This window comes from Manacus vitellinus, unplaced genomic scaffold, assembly GCF_001715985.3.
Source record: "Manacus vitellinus isolate BGI_N305 unplaced genomic scaffold, ASM171598v3 scaffold_5_pilon, whole genome shotgun sequence".
NCBI classification, from domain to species: domain Eukaryota; kingdom Metazoa; phylum Chordata; class Aves; order Passeriformes; family Pipridae; genus Manacus; species Manacus vitellinus.
In genome coordinates, this window is record NW_021940682.1 from 43,426,245 (window position 1) to 43,449,699 (window position 23,455).

General features: G+C 38.1%; 1 protein-coding gene across 1 annotated transcript in view; it reads right to left on the reverse strand.

Moving 5' to 3' along the window:
- Nucleotides 1-23,455, reverse strand: part of LOC103762186 (ankyrin repeat domain-containing protein 26) — a 50,079-nt gene that overhangs the window by 21,071 nt on the left and 5,553 nt on the right. The window contains exons 7-24 of the mRNA XM_029963527.1: nucleotides 23,278-23,328; nucleotides 20,494-20,527; nucleotides 20,342-20,414; nucleotides 19,030-19,090; nucleotides 17,685-18,709; nucleotides 17,024-17,162; nucleotides 13,912-13,973; nucleotides 12,683-12,785; nucleotides 11,211-11,239; nucleotides 11,044-11,110; nucleotides 10,915-10,959; nucleotides 7,362-7,447; nucleotides 5,388-6,314; nucleotides 4,236-4,474; nucleotides 3,252-3,401; nucleotides 2,265-2,298; nucleotides 1,927-2,059; nucleotides 461-674 (exon numbers count right to left, since the gene is read on the reverse strand). Coding sequence (XP_029819387.1) covers nucleotides 461-674; nucleotides 1,927-2,059; nucleotides 2,265-2,298; nucleotides 3,252-3,401; nucleotides 4,236-4,474; nucleotides 5,388-6,314; nucleotides 7,362-7,447; nucleotides 10,915-10,959; nucleotides 11,044-11,110; nucleotides 11,211-11,239; nucleotides 12,683-12,785; nucleotides 13,912-13,973; nucleotides 17,024-17,162; nucleotides 17,685-18,709; nucleotides 19,030-19,090; nucleotides 20,342-20,414; nucleotides 20,494-20,527; nucleotides 23,278-23,328 — 3,472 coding nt within the window. The remainder of the gene's footprint in view (nucleotides 1-460; nucleotides 675-1,926; nucleotides 2,060-2,264; nucleotides 2,299-3,251; nucleotides 3,402-4,235; nucleotides 4,475-5,387; nucleotides 6,315-7,361; nucleotides 7,448-10,914; nucleotides 10,960-11,043; nucleotides 11,111-11,210; nucleotides 11,240-12,682; nucleotides 12,786-13,911; nucleotides 13,974-17,023; nucleotides 17,163-17,684; nucleotides 18,710-19,029; nucleotides 19,091-20,341; nucleotides 20,415-20,493; nucleotides 20,528-23,277; nucleotides 23,329-23,455) is intronic.

The following is a 23,455-nucleotide window of genomic DNA, read 5'->3' on the forward strand; positions in this document are numbered from 1 at the left end:
TACTACAAGCCCAAAAATTGGACCCAGGGCTCTAGATGCAGTTCAGCAAGTGCTGAGTAAGGGTGGATAATCACTTACTTCAATCTCCTGTTTCACTCTGTGGACTTACCTGAATTCCTAATATTATACACCAACAGAAGCTGCAAAGACACTAACATACAAAATTTATATAAATCCTCTCTTATAAATTTCATTTTCCTATACAAATTCTCTTGTTCTCTTCTCTTGTTGTTAAAAAAAAACCTGAAAACAACTTGCAGAAGATTTTAGATGGAGCTAATATTCAAGCTTTTTTTCCCCCCTGACATTATGTCAGTTATAGCATAACTTGCCCAAGAGATTAAAAGAAACCCAAACTCAAAAGACTATAAACTTCTTATCCTATCACATGCATCATCAGCACCTTCTGGCACATTCACACTGATGAGATAACATGTTTTCAGGACACAAGGATACATACTTAAGGCTTTGGATATCACTTTTCCATTCTACTTCTTGATGAGCCAATATAGATTTTAAATCTTGAGTCTCTTCTGCTATTAACTGTGATTCTTCCTTCTCACTTTCCAATTTTCTTACTTCTTTACAGACAGCTGTATATCGATTTTTTTCATGTTCTATTATTTGTTCATATTTAAGAAGTATGTTTTGAATTTTCAATAAAATAGCAGAACCTATTTTGAGATAGAAAGATAAAGCTGCACATATGCACAAATACTTTCTAATGTGTAAATTATTAATTAGGCATAAGTGGTAAAGGTTTGGTAGTGGGAAGACTGCAGGTACTGCAGAGGTCTCTGTGAGAAGAGGCCAGGGGTTGCCTTGTGCCAGGCAGAGACAGTTCCAATGGACCCACTGCAGGGCACAGTTGAGCCTCTCAGTCATGCTGGTGGCACCTCAAGGAAAAATATATTTAGGAGAGGGCAAAACCACCACACAGGTAAAGGAAAAGGGGGGAACAACGCAAACAACAGTGAAGGTCAGTGAAGAATGAGGTGGAAGGAATCTTAATTTTTTTGGCTTTGTTTCTCACAGTCCAAATTTATTTTAAACTGTAACAAATTAAGTTTTCCCAAGTGGAGTCTGTTTTGTGACAGTAACTGGTAAGTGACAGTCCTGCCTTCATATTGCTCTTCTGGCTTTTTCATTCTATTTAGTCCTATTGAGGAGAGGCAGTGAGAGAGCAGCTGCACAGAAGTTTGTCCCTTAGCCAAGGTTAATTCTTCTTATGACAATTTATATATATATGCGTGTGTGTGTGTGTGTGTGTATGCTTAAGTAAAGCCATTATTTTGCTGCACTATTTGTGGGGTATGCCGGTTTAGGCTGGGACAGAGTTAATTTTCTTCACAGTGGGATGGGGTGTGTTCTGGATTCGTGCTGAACACAGTGTTGATAATACAGAGATTGTTTTCTTATTGCTGAGCAGGGCTTACACAGAGCCAAGGTTTTTCTGCTTCTCCTACCACCCAGTCAGCGAGGAGGCTGGGGGTGCACAAGTTGTTGGGAGGGGACACAGCCAGGACAGCTGACCACAACTGACCAAAAAGATACCCCAGATCCTATGGCATCACGCTCAGCATATAAAGCTGAGGGAAGAAGGAAGAGAGGGATGTTTCAAATAATGGCATTGTCTTCCCAGGTAATGAATGTATTAGGAGAAGCTCAACTATACTTTGCAAGAATCTGCTTCTTCAGCTCTGACTAGACAGAGAACCGATGATAAAGCAAAGCAAGTGTACTGACAATGCAGACAGACATCTCAGGTTAAGGTGACATAATTTCAAATCCTTTGAGACAGTTCTCTACCCATAAAGAAACATTAGACAGAAATATGAAATTAAAATATCTAGGAGGGTATGCAAAGAAACCATGTTTTAAAAGAGAAACATGTAACATCTGAAGAAAAAGTGACTTTCAACATACCTGTATGATCCACACTAAGCTGCTCTAACAGCAGCACAGCCTCTTTGTACGTGGATGTTGGTAATGCGACATCCTCTGAAGCTGTGTCAGATGAGTGAGTTAAATCAAGGTCATCAGTTACATCCATGCCGACCTACAAACAGTACTTTCTGTATACAGCTATATAGTATTGCAGATCCTTACAAATGCATGCATGACTCATTCTCTCATTCACAGTTCATAAAATTAGCTCATATATGATAAAGGTACATACTAGCAGCAATTTGTGCATCTGGTTCATCCCATCTAAGTGATTAAAAGCTGGTAAAACTATTTATTAAGAAACTAATTTACAGTACCTTGTTCTTTTCACTTCCTGTTTTTGCTGCAGGTCTGGAAAATAGAAATGTATTTCAGTTCTGGCAGGTTTATCTTGCATTATGAACAATATCAAAGTTGCTCTGAAAACCTAATTTCAGAAGGGAATTAAAGTAAAATTTAATATAAAAATTTTGTTAGATGTAGTTGAATACTGGAAAAAAAATTTGTCTATCACTGTTGCTATTGGAAGACTATTTTTTTTCACAAGATATTAAGCAAATACTTGAAAAAACTGTTCTCTGCACTTCACTCAAAGTGAAAGGAATTGTACAGCTACAGATACACAGACAGACACAGTTATGTGCATTCCCTGTTTAATACCAGAGGTTTAGCTCTCCTCAGTATTGAGACTCTTTTTGCTTACAGGTCAAATGACCATAATTTTGGATTCTCTAGTGTACTCGGGATGGGGTTAATTTTCTTCATAGCAGCCCACACAACGCTGTGTGTTAGATACCTGACCAAAACAGTGTCGACAACACACCACTGTTTTAGCTATTGCTGAATAGTGCTTGTACCCTGTCAGCAACTTCTGTCTCTCATTTTGCCTCCTATACAAGTAAGTTTGAGGTAGGTAAGAAGTCAGGAGGACATACAACTGAAGAAAAAACAACAAAACAAAAAATAAACCCTAAGATGCCTGCAATGAAACAGCAATTTCACTTTTTTATAAGTCTCTCCTCTCCCTTTTTAAAAATATAAAATATTTCTATGTTTATGTACGCACACATTCAGGTAATTATTCACATTTGTGCCCACTGACCTTACAATTAACTTGGCTAGGATGTTCTAAGCACTCTGAGCAAAAGATAAGTGTTTTGGAACACAAAAGGCTTCAGGTCATGTTGTCACATAAAAGAACAAGAACCATTGTACATATCATGTTTACAAAAAACTTCCTTCAGCTTTAGGTCAATTTTTATCATTAAGTGAGTTTTATTTATAACACTTCTTATATTCAGTACCTTTCTTCATCTTGAGATGTTTCACTGAAAGTGCTATCATCCAGTGTTTGAAAATGATTCCCACTGGAAGAGCTCATCTGCTGATTAGCTGTCTGCTTCAAAGTCTGTCTTTTATTCTTCTTTGCAACTTTGGGATTCAGGGCAAATTCACTGCATTAAACAGAAAGAAAAAAAAAACACTAGTTGAGTAATTTTACAGAAAATATTTCTGTGAAACAGCCATACTTAAGATGATGTCCAGAAACAAGTGAGACAAAAAAATATCTCCAATAAAACACAGACTTAACCCTAAAGATTGTAAGTATTTAAAAGTATTTAAAAACCTTCCCAAAGGAATGAGGCAGAAATGTACAACCTGAACTAGATTCAGGAAAGCTGAAATATATCTTATATCCCTATTAAAAGAAGTATCAAGAGCAGAGATTCTTTTGAAGCACAGACAGGAAAACACTCCTGCTTAGTATTACCTAAAAATATCTGTGCTTCCTTCAAATTTTTGAGATTGGTTTGGTAATATCTTTTCCCTTTTCCTGACAAAGAGCACCCGAAATTATTGAAAACACCACCTGCATACAGATCACTTAAAATCACTTGGAAAAGGGAGACAGCAAAATAAACTGCAAGCTCCTACTTGGCTTTTCTGGATAGTTGTTTCCTACAAAAATAACTGGTTTTTTTCAGTGTTTGACTCTCATTTTGAAGACTCATTTTGCCTCAACATTATAAGGAAGTTCACAGGAATGTGGTTTCTCTTTTTTTTTCGTTTTATTTTTTTTTAAGCAGGCAATAAATTTGAACCTTCATTATGTGCTTAGGTTTCGAAGTTTTTTTTAAATTATTTTTCTTCAATGTTTGTGATGCAGTGGCCTACTCAGTATGGCTTTCAGTACTAAGGACACTACTTCAACTAGTACAGTATTAGAAAACCTAACAGATACTTGAGTAATGCTACAAATAAGCATTAGGGATCGTATTTCAGTTTACCCTTTCAGTGGCATTTTAATCAATTTTGACCTCTCCTCAGGTGAAAAATTCTTTTTGTCCTTTTCTTCTGTACTGTTTTCATTCTCCATTTTCAGACAGTCATTCTTTCTTAGAGTAAGCTTTTCTTTCATTTCCTTATTAGTAATGTTGCCTGGCAGTGTACTTAATTCAGCAACATCTTCCTGTTTTGCCACCTTCTGCATTTTCAAACATCTTTGTTTGCTTTTTTCCTTCTCAACCTACAAAAAGAAAGGCAAGTTTCATGTATTTCTCAGTATTTCCAGAAAAGAGAAACACAATATCCAAGACTGAATAATTCAGTGTTTATCTCTGAAAAAGCATAAAATGAAAAAAGAAATAATATAGAGAAGTATTTTCACAAAATTACATTACAAAATGTATTGCCATTGAAAGTATTTCAAATTCACTCATGATTCTATGATAGAACAGAAGTATAGTCCTTAGAAAGAAAACAATCGTGTATCTTAAAACATGAACAACAAAGAAGTGAAAGCATTACTGATGGATTAAAGAGTTAGAAGGACTGCACAATGTTAGTTGTAAAAACAGAAAAAAAAATCAAGTGGAAGTGTGCTCAGTTACTGCTTCCTCCATAGGGAATGGGTAGTGTGGCAGGGGAGAAGATTCCAAACCCACAAGCAGAAATAGTTTCACAGCAAACGGGAATTTTACTGAAGGGCAATGAAGACACATCATGCAGAAATCACAGCAAATGAAAAGATTGGTCAAGACCCTGTTCAGAAGCTATTTTCATTCTCTGTGTCAGAATCAGAACTGATTTAATTGTGTGCAGTTCTTTTTATGTTAATTAAATGTTAACTACTTACACTGGAATTGAGTGCCACCTACTGTTAAACTGGAAAAATAACATATTCTGTGTTTTCCAAAAAGGGGTAAAAGGGTGAAAAGGGCAACTCTCTGCTGCTCTCTTTATTCATAAGCATCGTATTGCCATTAAAACCACAATCAATTGGCACAAAGCATCTTCACTTAATGATGAATAGCTAAAGTGAACAGGACCATTGATATAGAAAAAGCCTAAAGAATAAGGAGTAGCAGGTGAACTACCTCTTTTTGCAGCTGTACCTTCTCTTTCTCCAAAGCCAGGAATACTATTTGCAGCATTCCTACCTTACTCTTAAATCTTTCCATATCTTGTTTTAGTTCTTCATCAAGATTCCTTTCCAGCATGCCACAAGATTGCTGAGCATTTGCAAAAAGACTTTCAATTTCTGTTTCTCCCATATTATTATTGTTGATAAGGCAGTCCCTGGGAACATCATCATTAAATCCAGAGTATTTTTCAAGTTTCCTTTCTGTTACAAAAACTGCATTTTCATCACTTGTAGAAACAGCTCTTATTTTAGGAAGAGTATTAGAAATCTCACCCAAAATACTTGATTTTAAGCTATGACTCAGGGAGTAAGTAGAACCTTCCTCTGCGTTTTCACTACTTGCATTATCATTCTCTTCTGTTTCCATAGCAGGCATTCTCTTTTTCTCTCCTTTTGCCAGAGACACCTTTCTGTTATCCATATTGTTAGTGCCATCTTCATCTCTATTCCGGGTATCTTCCATATTTGCCTTTAAGCTATTTTCATCAGGAAGGATACCAAGACTCGGAATTACAATTTTCATTTGGGGTACTTTTCCATCTAGCATAAGTTTAATATCTCCAAATTCACCTTTGCTTTCTAACTTACTACTTGATTCTGTCACAGGAGAGGAAATAATGCGAGAACTCTTCAGTTTTTCACCAAAGCCATCTTCTGGTATTCCTTTCACATGGGAAGCAGATTTCCCAGTTTCATTTTCACCAAACAACTGCTTCAGCTCTGCTGTAATGTTTTTAAAATTTGTTTTCAATTCCCTTTTCTCCTTTTCAATCCACAGTTTTTCATATCTTTCTTCCCAAGGTTTCAGACTTAACTCCTTATCAGCACTGTACGATTCCTCATTTTCTGCTAGGGCTTCCTGATGTGAAATTTCTGCTTTGTCAATTTGATTTTCATGTGCTCTTTTTTCTATCAAGTTGGTAGTTTCTAAAATATACTTATCCTTAATAAACAGGTACAGACAAAAAGATTACCAAGAAAAAAAGAAGTTACAGTTAATCTAAGTAATTTCTGTTGCAAACTCATCCTATCACATAACAGAAATAATAGAATCAAGATATTTTTGAAACAATTTTTATAATACAAAGCAAGGGATACTAAATTAAAGGTCACTGAATCATCTTTTTCTTAAAAACAGAAGGACTTACTTTAGAGACAACAGTTTTTCTAGATTAGACTTGACTGGACATTAGGGTTACTTTTATCTTCAAGCCTGCCTGCTTTCTGTAACTGGTGGCCTTTGTTAGAAAGCAATTTATTTTTTCATGTTTTATTGCTTTAATACCATTTTTCTTTGTAACTGCCAACATTTTCTCATCCTCCATTCTCCATTGTTTTCTACTGTCTGGCAGTGTATTAGCTAGCTAAGCTAATACACCGTGACAAGCTTTTTACTGTTCACCACACAGAGAATTGGCTAAGGTAGGCCTATTTCTTCAGCCAAGATGCAGAAATTTTAAATTCCAAGGTGCCTTTTTTCTCTCTAGAATGCCCTCTGGAAAAAAAAACAAAACCTTTCTCAAACACTTACTAACATGGCCAAACAAGCACGTATTTTGCAGAGGCAGAGAAAGCATCAAGAAGGTCACAATATTTAAATTTTTTTATTTCATCCTTCTTTTACCTGGCATGTTTAATCAAACAGATCAGCATATTATATACAAATCTCCCTGTTTACTTGAATGTGCCTTTTGCATAGGTAAAAAAATGAATTTCACTGCACTGTTTCTCAGCACCATGCAAAAGGAAAAACACTGAACAAAATTTAAGCAAACCAGCTGGAAACAAATTAGTGTAACAGCAAGTATCTAACATAATTATAAGGATTTTTCCCCACCATAAGAAGACTGCATCCCACTTTACTTTGGGCTGTAATTTCTACAGGACTTTCCCTTCAGAATTATTCATTGATTGGTAAGTTTTCTTTACATTAGCATATAATACAATTTACTGATTCAGACTCTAATTTAAAATATTTGGTGTTACATACCCACACCCCATAGTTTTCAAGGGCATCCTTGACATCTTCTTTTTCAGTTGATGATGACATATGAAAGGTAGATCCTGAGTACTCACCTACAGTGAGAAAACAAGTATTTTGATAAACTGTATAACCTAATTCTACTTATTTACACCTAGAGTGCATCTTGTATCATATTAGTGAGACAAATCTTAACACAAACTAACACATCCCCTCTAATTTGTGAGCTCCTAGAGAGAAAATTACCATAATAGAGATTTAAGATGCATCTGTGTGAATTGCTTTCTTCCAGGGCGTTTTACCTTTTAATGTATAAAGGAAATTTGCTGGAATTCACTACCAATGGGCACAAGTAAACCAATCTTGTTTCTTAAAGGTGTGTGATCTCAATTTCTCTGACACACTGTGTGCTATACAGTAACTAGTTATGTTCCTCCAGCAATTTTAATTTCCCTATATGCTGTGCACAGAAAATCATGAAAAAAATTAAAGCTTTGAAATCTTATGAGGCCCCAGCTTTACTCTATGCATGAAACAAATCTGTCTTTAGACATGGATCTGGACTGAGTATTTCAAATTGTTGCAGGAGACATGGATGGGACACTCAATGAAATACAGACTTGCGTGACGTTGAGAAACAGTGATCTGAATATTTCACTCATACTGGTGAAAACTGGATTCCACTCTTCCCTTTCTTGGAATTTCTATAAAATATGGGCAGTCACAAACCCCTCAGAAGCAGTCACTCTGTCTAGGCACACTGAACACTTTTAAGTAACAAATATTCAGAAAGAAACAAGTCCCAGCACCTCAAGTGTGGAATCTAAACACAAGAGATGGAGGCTTTTCACTTTAATCACTCTGCACCTCTTGTCCTGCTCCATAATTCTATGATTTCTATGCAACAGCCTTTCTATGCACAAAGTTTTGCTGCTAAAGAGAGACACAATACCCTTCCTACAAGAAATATTAACAAGACAGAGAAAAATAGGTAGATATTATCATAAAAATACAAAACAAAGGGCACGGTATTAATGAGTCACAGGGCCAATCTCATTTCTGGCATTTTCTGCTTTAGGGGAGTACTTTTGAAAGCTTTCATTTCTTGAAGGGGATTACAAGCTTAGAGTTTCAACTCGTATGTCTGAACTGGGAAGCCAAGTTCTTCAGTCATTCATATAGGTCTCCAGAAGTTGATTTTAACCCCAAGTTACACTGCGTGAAATAACCTTTTCCTCCCACCTCAGTCACTGTTGGGTAGAATTTCCTAGATTTTTTTGTAGATTTGGTTTTTGAGCATTTCAGCACAAGGTATTTCCCAACACAAAGTAGTCATTAGTGGGTTGACAGCACTTATTTCACAGGTTTGTTATGATGATGTATTGATGACTGTGATGCATTGCAGACAGTGTGACAAATACTAAAGACAATAATAACAGCAATAATTAATAATTATTGAAGGATAATGTTCTATAAGGAACACAGGCACTGCCCTCTTTTTCTTGTTTTCAACATCATAGAGTTAGCTTTAGACTTGACTCATCCTTATAGCTACCCCAATATCAAGCTGTTTGCTGGTGCAGGTGAAGGCTTCGATCAGGAGTAAAAACAAAGAACAGATGTGCTGGTGGCCAGGGAGCATTTGTCGATAGCACCATAGAAGTTACTGTAGAGAGTGACATAAATTATAGCAAGACTGCTATAATCAAAAGAAGACAAACTCCTATTCAGTCTTGTTCATCAGTAAAGTCTTCAGTAGCAGCTATTTGAGTCTGAAATCTCAGTCTTCAGATAAGATTTCAGGGTCTCTGGAGCCCATAAGATTTACTTCACATAGGGCTTAATCAATCTTGAAATTTCTCTATAATGGGCACAGAGAAAGGAAAAAGGCAGGAAAGACAAAAGGCAACAATGTCATACCATCTTCAAAATTCCAGTTCTCATTGTGTCGGTAATTCTTTTACCAGTGATTGGAAAAATAATTCAAAAATAAACTGAAAAAACCCAAGAACTTCTCTCATTAGCTGTTGAAAATAAAATCACTGCTCTTCTTGGAGCAGTGATTAAGGAGTCTATTTTCTGTATTATTGGCAACTGTCTGTGAAAGAGGGATAACTCTTAATTGTTAAGATTTTTTCACTTTTAGCATAGGGAGAAATTTTTAGTTAAAATATTGGTAGAACACTGGTCAGAAGCTTCTGAAGCGCCTGCCATAAAAAAAATATTAAACCCTCTCCCCCTCAAGTAAATTAACCGGTATTTTTGCCAGTCATTTATTACCAGCATGTATTTTTATTAATTGATACCTCCAGTGGGGTTAAATGAATCTGTCTTTGTGCCTAACACAAATCACTGTGCATACAAAAGATGCAAATTCCCCACCTTTTACTCTGCCCGTTCTCTAGCTGACATTAAAAGATGACTTTTAGTGTTCTTTCCAATTAGTCTTTACCTCTCTGCTGTCTTCTGACATTTCCCTCCTCATAAATTCTTACAAAATTACTTTTTCCAGATTAAAGTGCAAAGCAGCTACCTTCCTGCACTGAAAACATGAGAATACCACTACTTAATTTTGACCTAAAAATAGATTTTAAGAAGTTATTACTATGAGTCAGCAACAAAGTAAATAGAATGGGAAATTTCATCTCATTCAACATTTAATTGTGCAAGATACTGTACCTATTTCCCATATTTATTAAATAAACTTGTGAATGATACCACTTAGCCCTTCTGGAGTTAGAAATATTTGTGCTTCAGGAATTGTGATGCTTTGCTGAAGCAATTTAAATTACTTAAATTCAAGTCCAAATATAAACATTTGAAAGAAATTTTCACATGGACTTCTCAATATCTGATCTTCAAGACAACACATGGGTAAAAACCAACATGACAAATGATTAAAGACACACAGGAAAAATAGCTGACCTGAAATGAGCTATGGAAAGGCAGTCTTTCAGAATCACAGAATCAAGAATCAACCAGATTGGAAAAGACCTCTGAGATCATCAAGTCCAACCTATGACCACATTGTCAACGAGATGACAGCACTAAGTGCCACATTCAATCTTTTCTTAAACATCTTCAGGGATGGTGACTCCACCACTTCCCTGGACAGCCCATTCCAATGCCCAGTCACTCTCTCTATAAAGAACTTCTTCCTGAAGTCTAACCTAAACTTCCCCTGGCGCAGCTTAAGACTTCATTCACTTGTCCTATTGCTAGCTGCCCGGGAGAAGAGACCAACACCCACCTGGCTACAACCTGCCTTCAGTGCTTGTAGTATGAAAAAATAGTATGCAAATTGGAAGGAAAGCAAACTTCAGGACTGCCTGAAAAGGGGAGATGACAGCATGAATGCCGGAGGAAGCCTATGTCATGGAAGGGTATTTAGTGTTGAATGGCAGACTACAGGAGGGACCAAACACATATATGGGTGCATATTTTAGCAGACCACCTGCTTCCAGAACACCCTGGTAGAAACATTAATTTAATATCAGGAAAAAATTTGCAAGTACAATGTGTCTGTCCATAAAAGAACATTACAAACAGATTGTTACGATACCTTCAATGTCCTCAGCATCTTCTAAACCAAATTCCTGCAATAGATCTGCCAAACACAAAACAGATGCCTCACTAAATACTCCTAAAAAATTATGAAGCTAAATCCAAAACCACTTGAAGAGAACATTACCTGATTTCTGCTGTCTGTTTTTAGGAGAGGTTTCATTCATTTCCAAAGCAGATTTGGAAGTCTTCAGCTATGAAAGACAATTCAATGATAAAACACCAAATTCAAAGTAACTACATACTACTTAATGAGCAGAATAAGTAGTTAGTCTGATATGAAAAAATACTCACCCGTGAATTGTTGGGTTTCTCAAAAAAACCTGGAGGTGAAAAATGTTTTGGAAAACGTTATTTAATTGTGGGTATCTTTTACTCCATTCAACATCGGTGGTTTCTACAACTAAGCAGAAACAAGTCACAAGCATTATTTCATCAAGATTATAATACCTAACATTCAATTTACCTCATCACGCAGCACTTGCATTAGGATACAAGAAAAGAACAATGCATATTTCCCATCATGCACCTTGGATTTAAAAAATAATTATCACAGAACTAAGACAATTTATGTGAAGCAATAAGGTCATGCTTGTTAACAGAACAAGATCAAAATATTTACAGTTCTTTTGAGGAACTGAATCCTGTTTTCTAAAATCATTATTTCAAAAGCCAAAGCTGGTCTGCTGCAATGAATGATCATAAAACAGCATTATGACTGTGATTATTCTACAAGTGCTTAATATTGAGGAGCATTTTTCTTTCCATTGAAAGCAGGGATGCAGACACAGAAACCTCATATATGTGTAACAAGGTAAAAGCAAGGCAGCCCTCATCAGATTGTTGTGGGAACAATAGAAACAAATGTTGTTTAGTTGTAATCTACATTTATACCACAGTTCCAAATACTATTTTTTTTAATTTTGCCCAACACTGAATCATTTCCAAACCCACAGAATCTACTGCCCCACCTATATTTCTCAAATGCTCTATGTTAGTCATCTTACAGACATCTTTGAGTCCTCTCACGAAATAAGTGCATGAAATATTACTAAACATGGTTCCACAGCAAAAATTTTGTATTTTAAAATAATCCAAACTAACATTAAAAAACATCATTTGATTTCACTAAACCTGGTCATCTAGCAGGATGGAAAGACCTTAGCAAGATTACCATAATAACCTTTTACCCTCTTTTCACACTGATGTCTTAGTAGAATCATGCAAAGCAGACTTCCACAACAAATACTTAACAACTACATTTCAAGCTCCTGGGAATTCATAATGTTTTGCTCAAGATGCTCAGGAGACAGTGTCACAAACTACAGGCAGAAATCCTCAGCAACAAAACATGAACTTTTAGTCCTATTTTAGCCCCTACGTACAGTACAATAAAAAGCTATCAAAAGTTGAGCTAGGAGGAAAAAAAAATGCTTAGCCAGATCACAGCTGTCTTCCACTGCATTATCATCCAAGAAAGTTAGATGTTCAGAAAGGGTCAATCCTAAACCACATACACTTTCATCACTATGCAACAAGAACTTAACCAAAAAAATTAGAAACACGTCCAAATAACACACGTAATGCAAAACAACTTCCTCTGCAAACTGGTCAGCAAGCGCTGTGATAAGGCATTAATTAACAGTAAGCATTTCACAGGTATAGCTCACATCCACATCATGACAGCACTTGAAGGCAGACACTCATACAAGTTCACTTCAGCCTATAAAAGCTTACAGACAAACACTAGGCCACCAGGAAGTTACCATTGTTGTGTTCCCCTGAAACAATGAGGGAGCATACTCCATGTCTCTCTGCAGCTGGGAGCAACATACTGGATGACACTTTTCTCAGACTTGGAGAATCTGCCTGTGTAACCCAAAACACATGAATGAGAACTGGTACAAATGCATTTTCAATCATTTCTACACAAAAAGTTGCTGCTTAAGTCAAATTGTGTAGCATGACATCAAGTATATTAGAGATACAAGAACTTTTTATTGTAGCCTTGGAAAGGACACATCAAGACATAGTATACTGGAAAATCAGAGCAGTTGTGTCTGTTTCCAGATCTTAGGCAAAACCTTTGCAACTCATCTAAACTATTCTGTCACACTGACAAACTGGACAGCCACAGAAGAGAATTAATGTGGTAACTCAAGATGCAGACTGAACCAATAGCTGCAGGTCTGCAGTGAACCAATATTTCCACTGAAGTTGCACCTGACATTCAAGTTTGTGTTGATGTTCCCTAGGCATGTATCCTGCAGTAGTGAGTGAACACAGCACGATTCTCAGTCATAAGGGTCATTTGGGCTGGTCAAAGACTAGCAAGGCAAAACTTACAGCTACCTTAAAAATAATAACATTTTAGACTTGTAGTTTTAAGAAAGGCATGGGAGGACTTCATTTTTCCTCATAAGAAAAGCCAGAGTGAGGTAGCTATAGACGCTGCCCATTACCATGAATAGAAAGAACTAAAAAGGAAAACACAGCCAGAATATGTGGTGTCTCTGTTGAACATAACTTTCAAAAAGGGCCAGAGTACACTACAAGAGGTAGAGAGGATCTATTCAGAGGCAGGTAACTGTCTAGGTTGTAGACCGCAGAGGCAACTGCTGATCAGGTCAGAAGACTAGAGCTGTATGGTGAAAAAGCATCAATTCTGCCAGCCTCTGGGAAAAAGTCAGAGCATTTTAAGCAACAAGGAAGTTCACTACTTCAATATTATATTTGAAACCGAACTCAGAGGCCAGTTGCTATGAGACACAAGCTGTTGGCTTGACCTAACTTCACCCCAATCGTAACTGAACAGCTGACCTAGAACAGAAATATTTAAAGGGTCCCCCAGTTACAAACATATGGAAAAAGCAGGAAAAGATGAAATAAGCCTTATCAACAGTAGAGCCCAAGCCAAAAGCAAGCTCTCAAGTGCTTCTGGATCTTACTCCTATCCCCCTGCAGTGGGAACACCCGTGTCCTTCACACAAAGTACCTCAGAATCCCAGGGAGATTCAGCATCTTCCTCTTGCTCTGCTCCCACTGCTGGCAGGGCACCTATAAATCAAGTAAGAAGTGAGATGCTTGAGTGCTTACATTTCCACTCTGCTTTTCCCCATCAGTCAAGCCTTGCATCCAAAAGATGCAGGTTATATTGCTGAGGACAAACTAAGAAGTGAGTTTTATTCAAGAGTGTGGGAAGATGGTTGGTGGTAAAAATTAAAGGAAATTGATGAGTTATATTCACATCCTCACAGAAGTTATAACAGTACGGAAATTATGGGGTAAAATGCAGCTGCTATTCCCTCGATGGAATGCAGTTGGCATGTTCCATGATGATTCCCCACACAACAGTAACCACTTGCTAAGACAGATGGAACGGAAGGTGGAGTGGAGTAGAGACACCATGGCCAGGCTCTGTGGAAATCCCTGCAGGGAAGAAAACTCAGTGGCACTTTGCAGCTGATAACCCACATAGCACCTGTCAAGGAAGACAGAAGATGTCCTGCTGCTGAGCCAACAACTATGGCAAAATCTCTTTCCTCGGATGAACTTGGTTCATTAAAGCCTAATTATAATATTAACACACACCTCCATCCCAAAGTTATCCACCTCCAAGGTATGACCACTCTCCCCTGGGCATGTGCTCTATATTTTTTGACTGTATCTTTAAAAGCAAAGCGAGAGAATTTTACACCAACCAGTAACAAAGGTATTTAGGACTAAAGTCACTCAAGTTTCACCTAAACCTAAAGCAACAAAAGAAAGCTGAGAATGCAGGAACAGTTAGGGAAGACTCCGTCATAACTGATGGGATCAGTTGATGGGCTGAACCTGTAGGGAGCCTGTTGGGTAAGAACTGCACTCTATACATACTGCATACTTTTACTGGGATTAGAGCTTGTTTGTGTATTGCTTTAAAAGCATCTCTGCAGTCAGATACTATCACCAGCGATCCTTGAACCTTAACCTATCACAATTCTGTATTAATAGTGTTGTTCTGCAAACTGTTCGAGTGAGTCCTTCACAGATGCTGGCAGTTGCTGGCAGTGAGTAAGACACTTGAATAAACTGGGAAGACCCACTGAGGGGTCTCCCTTACGCTGTTGGCTGAGCCCCCTGAAATGGGCAGTCGAATTGCCCTCCGATCCAGCAGGACTGTTTGGTGATGGGTCTCCATAACAGGACAAGGTTGGGCACAAGGGTCTCGGCTTTCCTGGGGTGCTGACAGATAAACAAATCACTGAGGGTTAAGGAAATCTCCCCACACTAAGGGTCGAGAAAATCTCCCCTTTTCACATGATAAAGAGTTTTTTCACACACAGACACTTCATGGTACGTCCCTTACATAGCCAGTTCCTTTTCCTTCCTTTCCAGCAGAATATGGCTATGCACAACAGCTGACACAGCTACAGGCAATATCCAACTCGTTTGAGTAACATTCAGAAAGAGACTCCAGTTTGCTGCAGTCCTGTTGTGTGCAGAGTTTAGGTCACTTCTCTGCAGCCTACAGCTCCAGAATTTGGCATTTACTATCACTTTCCACTGTACAGGGGTGCCACAGAAACACTATCCAAAGCATCCTCACACTAACATCACTGAAGTCACCAAGAGACAACATTTCTTTTGTAGAACTACCAGGAAAGATCTTCCTTGACAGTTGTTACACTGCACCTTCCCAGAAGCTGGACACCTAAGCACTGCCTTTTAAAAACAGAGTAGAGGCTCACAGCTCAAACACTTACCCAAAGACACAAGAGCCGTTTCCATCTCAGAGGATTAAAATTCAAACCTCTTCTCCAGTGAGATGATTGTAATGTTCAGTCTCACTGGGTTCCTGGTCAGATTGTACTATCTTATTTCTCCATTTTAAGTGACTCCATTAGGTAAAACAGATTCAGGATTCAGCTGTGTAGATACATACACACAAGGAGGGGGAAGGAGCTGGAGACCAGTAAGGGCACCCACCCCAGAAGAAGCAACTGCTGGTTCCAGCCTGGACTCTGACTACTCACACCATGCCAAAATGCATGCCTATGGTAAAATGCATACAGACAGATGAGCATGTAGAGACACAACAGTTGAATACAGCAGGTTCTGCCAGGCAGGCCCCATGTAGCATTTGATCACCAGCTACACGTGCTCTGGTAACACCTACCACACCAAGCTACTCTCTGGAGATGGACAGTGGAAACGATGCCTTCCCCTCCTGCACTCAGACCTCAGGTAAGTACCAAAGTGCTCAACTCTGACCAGGTTGGTAATGTTTTCAAGCATAGACAAGTGTGGCGTTGGAGAAACCCTCTACTTTTTAAAACTGGACAAGGTGAGGCACTGGAACAGAATAGAGTGCTCTCAGCTTGACTCCAATCTTTCCCAGGCTTGAGCCAAGAGCAATCCCAGCTTGTCAATCTGACAGTACCGGCCAGAAAAATGGGAATACTACTGTCACACACAAGACACTCTAGTCCTCCTCCTCTTTTTCGCCTGCTCATTTTGTTCAGATCACTTCAGAAGGAACAAAGCAAGAAATCAAGAATGGCACTTGGTTCTGTAGAAATAGATACATTTCCGGAAGAATTTGTAACAGAAAGCTAGAACTCTCCCTAGGAAGGCTTTCTGCCTAAATGGTAACTCTTTCTCAAAGGCAGTTTCAATGCTTTCCCTGCCCTGCATAGCAAGAGATGTTCTCAGCCTTGCTCTCTGGTATGCAGAGAGATACAAGGTACAAGGCCTCCTTGGGCCAGAGAGGGTGGGAGAGAAGAGAGAGAAGACACAAAAAGCATTGGAGGAGGTGGGGCATTCCCTGTGCCCCGGAGGCCCTGATGCATACAACATTGTAAAAAAGTGGTCCTTGCATCTGAAATAAATCTTTTTTTTTAATCCTTCCACTGCCTTGGCATTCTTGGGAAGAATACCTGTATATGTTTACCTCACATTTCATATAGCATTGCTTGGAATACAGTGCTACAATTTCAGTTCTTCAAGAATGAATGAAAAAGAACAAAAGCTGCTTTCTTTCTCTGCCAATACCCAGTGGGATTCACAGGCAAGGGAAAATTTCACTATCTCAGAAGTTAATCATCATTTTAGGTAATTTCTCTCACCCGAGTTGTCTTTTGAAGCATTGTGGACTTCACAGATATCATTACAAACAGAATTTTTCACATCCTCAGCAACTAGCTTTTCGCCACTGTCTTCCTTCTCCTGCTTCTCAACTTCTTCTTCCTGTTCAGGTGATTCTTCCTAAAAGAGATCAACTAAAGCAGCTGAAAAGAACAGAAATAAGCATTGTCTTTGCTGTTCCTCCATCAGCAATTCCTCAGGTCAGCCTACCTCTAGCTTCATTAAGTTATGTCATTCTGGAACATATGCCTTTTCTTCCCCTACTTTGCTCCAAGGAAAATCACTACCTTCCTGCTCTCAATCTTATGCAAATTTCTTTTTGTTTCCTCACTTTCAGCCATGGTACCATGTATTTTCCTAAACAGTAGTAAATCCTCACAGATAAAAACTGTACATAGAACTGAGAAAATCCTAACTGATTCCAGAGTCTACTGCCTGTTCTTTTTCCTGCAAAACCATATTCTTATAACAAAGAAACCGTTTCGGCTAGGAGTAAGACATTATCTAACATTAAAAATGGATGATCAAAAGATGCATATATGTGAAGAATACATATTATCAGAAATCCAGTTTACCATTTGTTTTTTACCTATATTACCCTTAGGAAATATCCCTGTGATTGAATCATCCCTATATACTTACTTTGCTGCTCGAATGAAATGCTCTCAAATTTTCTTCATATCTATTTAAGTGCAAGTTTTCACTTTCTTGTTTCAGTGGTTCACAGATTTTATCATCTACTCTTTCATATTGCTCTTCTTCAGTATCTTCATCACTCACACGTTCAAGAATGGCAGAGCTTGGTCTTTCACTTTCAAGTCCTGGATTTTTTGCTGCTGACCAAGAATTATTACCACTTTCAAAGTCATCACTGAAGCTTGACTTTTTCTCCTTAAGACCACAACTATTTGAGAGAGGGGGAGGCATCTCTTTTTTCCCATCTGTCATTTCAGAGTCTGCAAAACAGAAGTCAGTATTTCTGTGAAACTTCTCCTGAATCATGCTTTTCCTGTTCCAACTTTCTTGCGTATCTTGAAGATTATTTAGATTTTGAAAGACAGCTTGTTTTGGTACTGACTTGCAAGATACTTCATTATTCATGAACTTTGGAGACATCGACGTTTTATTTTCTAGCAACCTTTCATAACACCCAGTTATGAAAGACACAGGAGTATCAACAGATTCCTCCCGCTTTTCATCATGTTCTTTACTTATTTTATCATCAATGGAGATAGTGTCAGTTCCACACTGAGTTTCCTCTTCATACTTAGCTTTACTAATATACTCTAACTTCCCATTAATTTCCCCTTTAGGTTCCGTTTTTTTCCCCTGCTCCTCTTCCAGTATTTCACTAGACTGAGCTTCTTCATCTTCCAACTCTTCCTCCTCCTCTCCATCTTCAGTAAAATCTTCATCATCCTCCTCCTCTTCCTCCTCGTCATCTTCATCACCATCTCCATTATGATTTTCATCATCATTTTCCTCCTCCTCCTCCTCTTCTTCCTCCTCCTCCAATTCTTCTTCCTCCAGGTTGCTTGCAGCTGAGACATCTTGATTAAACAATTCCTCACTGTCTCCTTTGTTCAGGTTTGCATCTGATGGGATTCGCTGTTTGAGACTTTTCTTTGGTGACTTAGGACTTGCAATTCTAGAACCGCCATCATCATCTTAAAGCACAAGAAAAGGGAAAATGCATGTGAACAGGAGTTAAGTAAACAGCAATGTTATCAGATTAATGCACAGGAGAGGAGCCATCTAGGAATGTCTGGAAACAGAGACAGGTAAGGTTGGGCAGGATGGAGGATGGACTTAATGAGGGAAAAAGGCTTAATGACTTATTTTATTCTGAATTATTAAATGCTGTGTTTTCAAAATGCTACTTTTCTCATTTATTATAGCAAAAATTAAAAAAACAAACCCAAAAACCTACTTAGGAAGTCTACTTATATATATTGGTATATCATGCAACCTTTTCCAAATAGCTTACTTTTTTTCCTGAACTGCTGTGAAGCATTCATTAGCAGTGTCAAGTTTGGCTTCTGCAGCTTCTGTAAACAAAGATTTATTTAAAAATTTTTTAACAACAACAACAAGAAATTCTTTGTTCGTATCAAATCTTGAACAGTAAATATAATCAGACTGTCCTTATGATAGTGGTGACTTCATCCTATATTTCTAACAACAAAAAAACTCCTCACGTATGCAATTCAGGGAGTATTTCACACTGAGCAAACTAGCACCCTTCTGCAAACTGCTTCCAAAATTATGTTTGCATGCATATCAGTTCTAAAAATCTGTTTCTAGTACTTATAATACTTAAGTAAAATTCAGCTATATTCAAGATAGCAGTTCCAGCATGCTTACTTACAAATGTGCACTACTCAAGTAACTAGACTTAATGCATAAATTAGTCCCTGCAAGTATACTTAGCAAAATACCCCTAAATTTCAAAATCATGGCAGAAAAATGCATAATTTCTATTTAAATCAGTGCAAGAAAATGAAATCATGTTAAAACTAAACATGCTTGCACCTCCAGCATTACAGAGTGGGTTGAACTATCATGCTCCAGTTCCTCATCACTGCAGAATTCCAGTGAAACAGAACAGATGCTCCAGACACCATTCAGAAGTTGATAATTCTCCAGATCATTAGTAAAATCAGTAGGTGTGAGAGCTTGTAACTGACAAAAAGAATACTACTCGAGCATTCAGACACAGAGGTAAAACATGCAGTGTGAGATCACATGCAAGCACAGAATGTCATCTTATAAAAGAAAAAAGATGACCCATATGAGCCATCCATTCATTAAGCACTCTTGAGGAACCTGCTGAGGAGGAAAGGAAAACTAGGTGAAGAAGGATTTATGTAGATCTTGATAAGTAAATGTCTTTTTTCTTTATCAGTTAGGAATCTATCACCAAATTTACACAAAACAATAACAATGTTTGGAGAAGAACAGAACAGGTTACGGAGAGAACAGATTAGGTTATAACAGTAACTTAAAAACATTTAGGGTCTGCAAATCTGACTCAAATGAACAAGAACAAATAAAACTACATGGCTGTTTACCTTGTCACCTACTGCTCTTTTGCTCCAAACTACAAATATATTGCATGCTCTGCCCCAGTTACAGGTCTTTTAGGAAAAACTCACAGCAGAAGAAAGGCTGGCAGGACAGAGATTGTTTCTAAAGAGAAAACAATATTGGCTGGAACAGCAGCATCTTTCAATCCCAAAGAAAACTTGCCTTCAAATCCCTTATTTTTTCAGGACATTTTTCCTGTAAATGCACCATACCTTGGGGGTAAAATCGAGTTCCTCTTCCTCAGAGGTATGCCAACTGTCATCGCTTCCCTCTTTCTCAGAGCTTCTTGAAAAGCAAAGCAAAATGAGTACTATGTCGCTCAAATAACTCCTCAGGTAAGTGTTAGGTACTTTTAAAGTCTCACCTGATTGAGTCTCCTTGGGAAAAGTCATCTGTTGCTGTTCAAACATTAATTGACATTAGTTGAAATTAGATTGGGCACATTAAAAATTAACTAGCACATATAAACATTTAACATGGACAACTCTACAGGTCATAATAGAATGATGCTTCAGGTAGTCAGCTCAATACAAGGTGGCATGAATGAATGCATTTCCAAAACAAAACTGCTTTTTCAAATGACACTGAATTAAAAAGAAAAGAAAGAAGAGGGGAGGAGAGGGGAGGGGAGGGGTATATCCCCTTTGGACGCTTATACCTAAAAGTTTAAGAAACAAGTCTAAACTTAAAAAAAAAAAAAAAAAAAAAGAAAAAGCGTAGCAGAAATATGCTATGTTAGTTAACACTGAACAAAATGGTGGTGGTTTAGCAAGACATTAAATAAAAGAACCTCCAAAGTATTCATACTATACATCAGAACACATCACATGTAGAGATTTTACTAACAGAAGTAGCATGCATAACATTATGCTATATACTATGCTATCTGCTGCTTTACCCAGTTACAGATTATTCTGAAAAAGTAAAGAAAATTAAAAAACATAATCAAAATCTAAAGCTTATTCTCAAGTAGAAGAATCACCAGCAGTTCTCTACACTGCACCAAAAAGAGTGTTCAGCAGACAAAAGGGGCAAACCCAGGGCATTCTATACTATGCTCCAAGCTACTTGTACACAGGATCATAGGATAAATCAGGCCAGGGAGGAAGTCTCTTAGCTAACCGCCTTCTCAAAACAGGCTCAGCTATGAGGTCAGGGAAGGTTGTTTAGGGCTTTATCCAGTTTGAATCTCAAACACCTCCAAGGAGGGAGACTCTATAGTGTCTCTGTTTTACTGTGTTTACTGTTCCCACATCCAATTAGAAACTCATTTCTATTTATGCCTCTTGCATCTCTCCTCCTGTCACTGGGAAGCACCTGGCTTCTTCTCATACGTACTAGAAGCTGCTGCTAGGTCCCCATCAGTCACCTCTTCCCTAGGCTGAAAAAGCCTGGTTTCCTCAGCCTATCTTCAAAGGGCAAGTACTCCTGCCCCTGATGAATCTGATGGCCTTCCACTGACCTTGTGCACTGTTGAAAGATCAATCAATCTCTCTTGCATTGGAGGCTCAAATACCAGGGTGCGGGACACAATCCAGCAAGTGCCAAGCAGGAGTGGATAATCACTTTCCTCAGTCTCTTGGCTATGCTGCTCTTAATGCAACCCAGGACACTGTTGCCAGGGCACCCTGCTGGCTCATTCGCAGCTCACACTCTGCCAAGACCCTCCGGACTTTCTCAGCAAAGCAGCTCTCCAGCCAGGCAGTCCCAGCATGTTTGGTAGCGATTTGGTTTCCTTTCCATGTACAGACTTTGCAGTTGCCCTTGCTGAATTCTGTAAGACTGGCCTGACGGTTCATTTCCACACCCTGTCAGGGTACAGTGCCTCTGAATGGCAGCACTGCCCTGAAGTGCATCTGCTGATCCTCCTAATTTAGAGCTATTTGCAAACTTGATGAGAGTGCACTCTAGCACATCACTGATGTACTAAAGAAACCTGAACTCCAGGAATCCAAATTGAAGAATGCTAAAACCTCTCAACTGTCGACAGCTAAGATGAAATAAAAGGGTTCTGCAATTCCCAAAACAGAAGGGAAAAACAGAAACAACCTCCACATAGTAGCTATTTCAGCTATTTCCTCAAGTTCTTGATAATTACTTCTTGTTAACTATCATAACAAAATGAAGTCGCTTATAAATAAGAGACTGGTGACCTTCCAAAGAGTTGCACGATGACAACCAAACTACGGTCTTGTGCAGAATCATGCAAGGGAAAAGAAAACAAAGGCATATCGTGCCTGAAGACATCTCCTCTTCTAGCAGTAAACCACAAATGAGTATGCAAATTTTGCCTGTTCTAAAGACAGGGCTTATGTGGGAATTTTGATGAGTACATCTCCCGACCTGTACTGGGCTCTTGGACAATGAAATACAGTGTATATGTCATGTAGATAAAACTTAGAAGCTGAAATCTCCAGTGCAAGGACAAGCTAACGGTTAAAATACCAACACAGTCTCTAATTTTTAATGTTTCCTATTGCAATATTTAAAAAATATTAATTAGTTGTAACAGTTTTCTGTTATCTCAATCAGTACCAGCAGTTTAATCTACCTGCTAACATCCCAAGCTGAATAAAAATCTGCCTCTTAGAGCTGGGCGGACAGTGTGGAGCACTCAGTTATCACTCTTGATAGGTGACTTCAATTATATTTTCAATTAGTACAGTTGTAATTCATCAAAATGGCTGAGTCAGTTTTCTGAACTTTTGCTTTCAATGAATAGTAACTTAAACCAATGATCAAGACCAGGTCACATTGTCCTTTACAAGGCAAGAGAGGCAAAGTTCATGAGCTAGCTTTCAGATGAACTCTGACTACTGTAGAAATGGGATCTAGAAAAGCAGTCTCTAGGGAGACTGTTTCTACTTGATTTGAAGTCCATTTCCCTTTCAGACTAACAGAAGGACATATGTAAAAGTAAAATTATTTATTACCATTAATGACACAAAGCAAATGTTAAATTCAATAATAAAGAACCAATGCAAAACATGCAAACAAATAAAAAACACTCAAAGGCTGCTCTCAAATACAATTTATAAAACCCATACCATCAATATAGGGACCTCCAGGATAATAAAAATCATAGATGTGTTAGTATTTGGATATAGTACAACACGTTTCATATTTGAAATGCTACTGTACAAAATACCTTTCCTTGATTTTCCTGTTCTTGATGTCTGGTTAGGAGATTGTTGAATTTCTATATCCATTTAGGAAAAGGCATGGAAAGGACAGACGAAATAATGACATCAGAATAAACTGAAATTCCCAGAAACTTGGAAAACATAAGCAGTATATCAAAGCAGCTACAGCAATGGGAGAATATA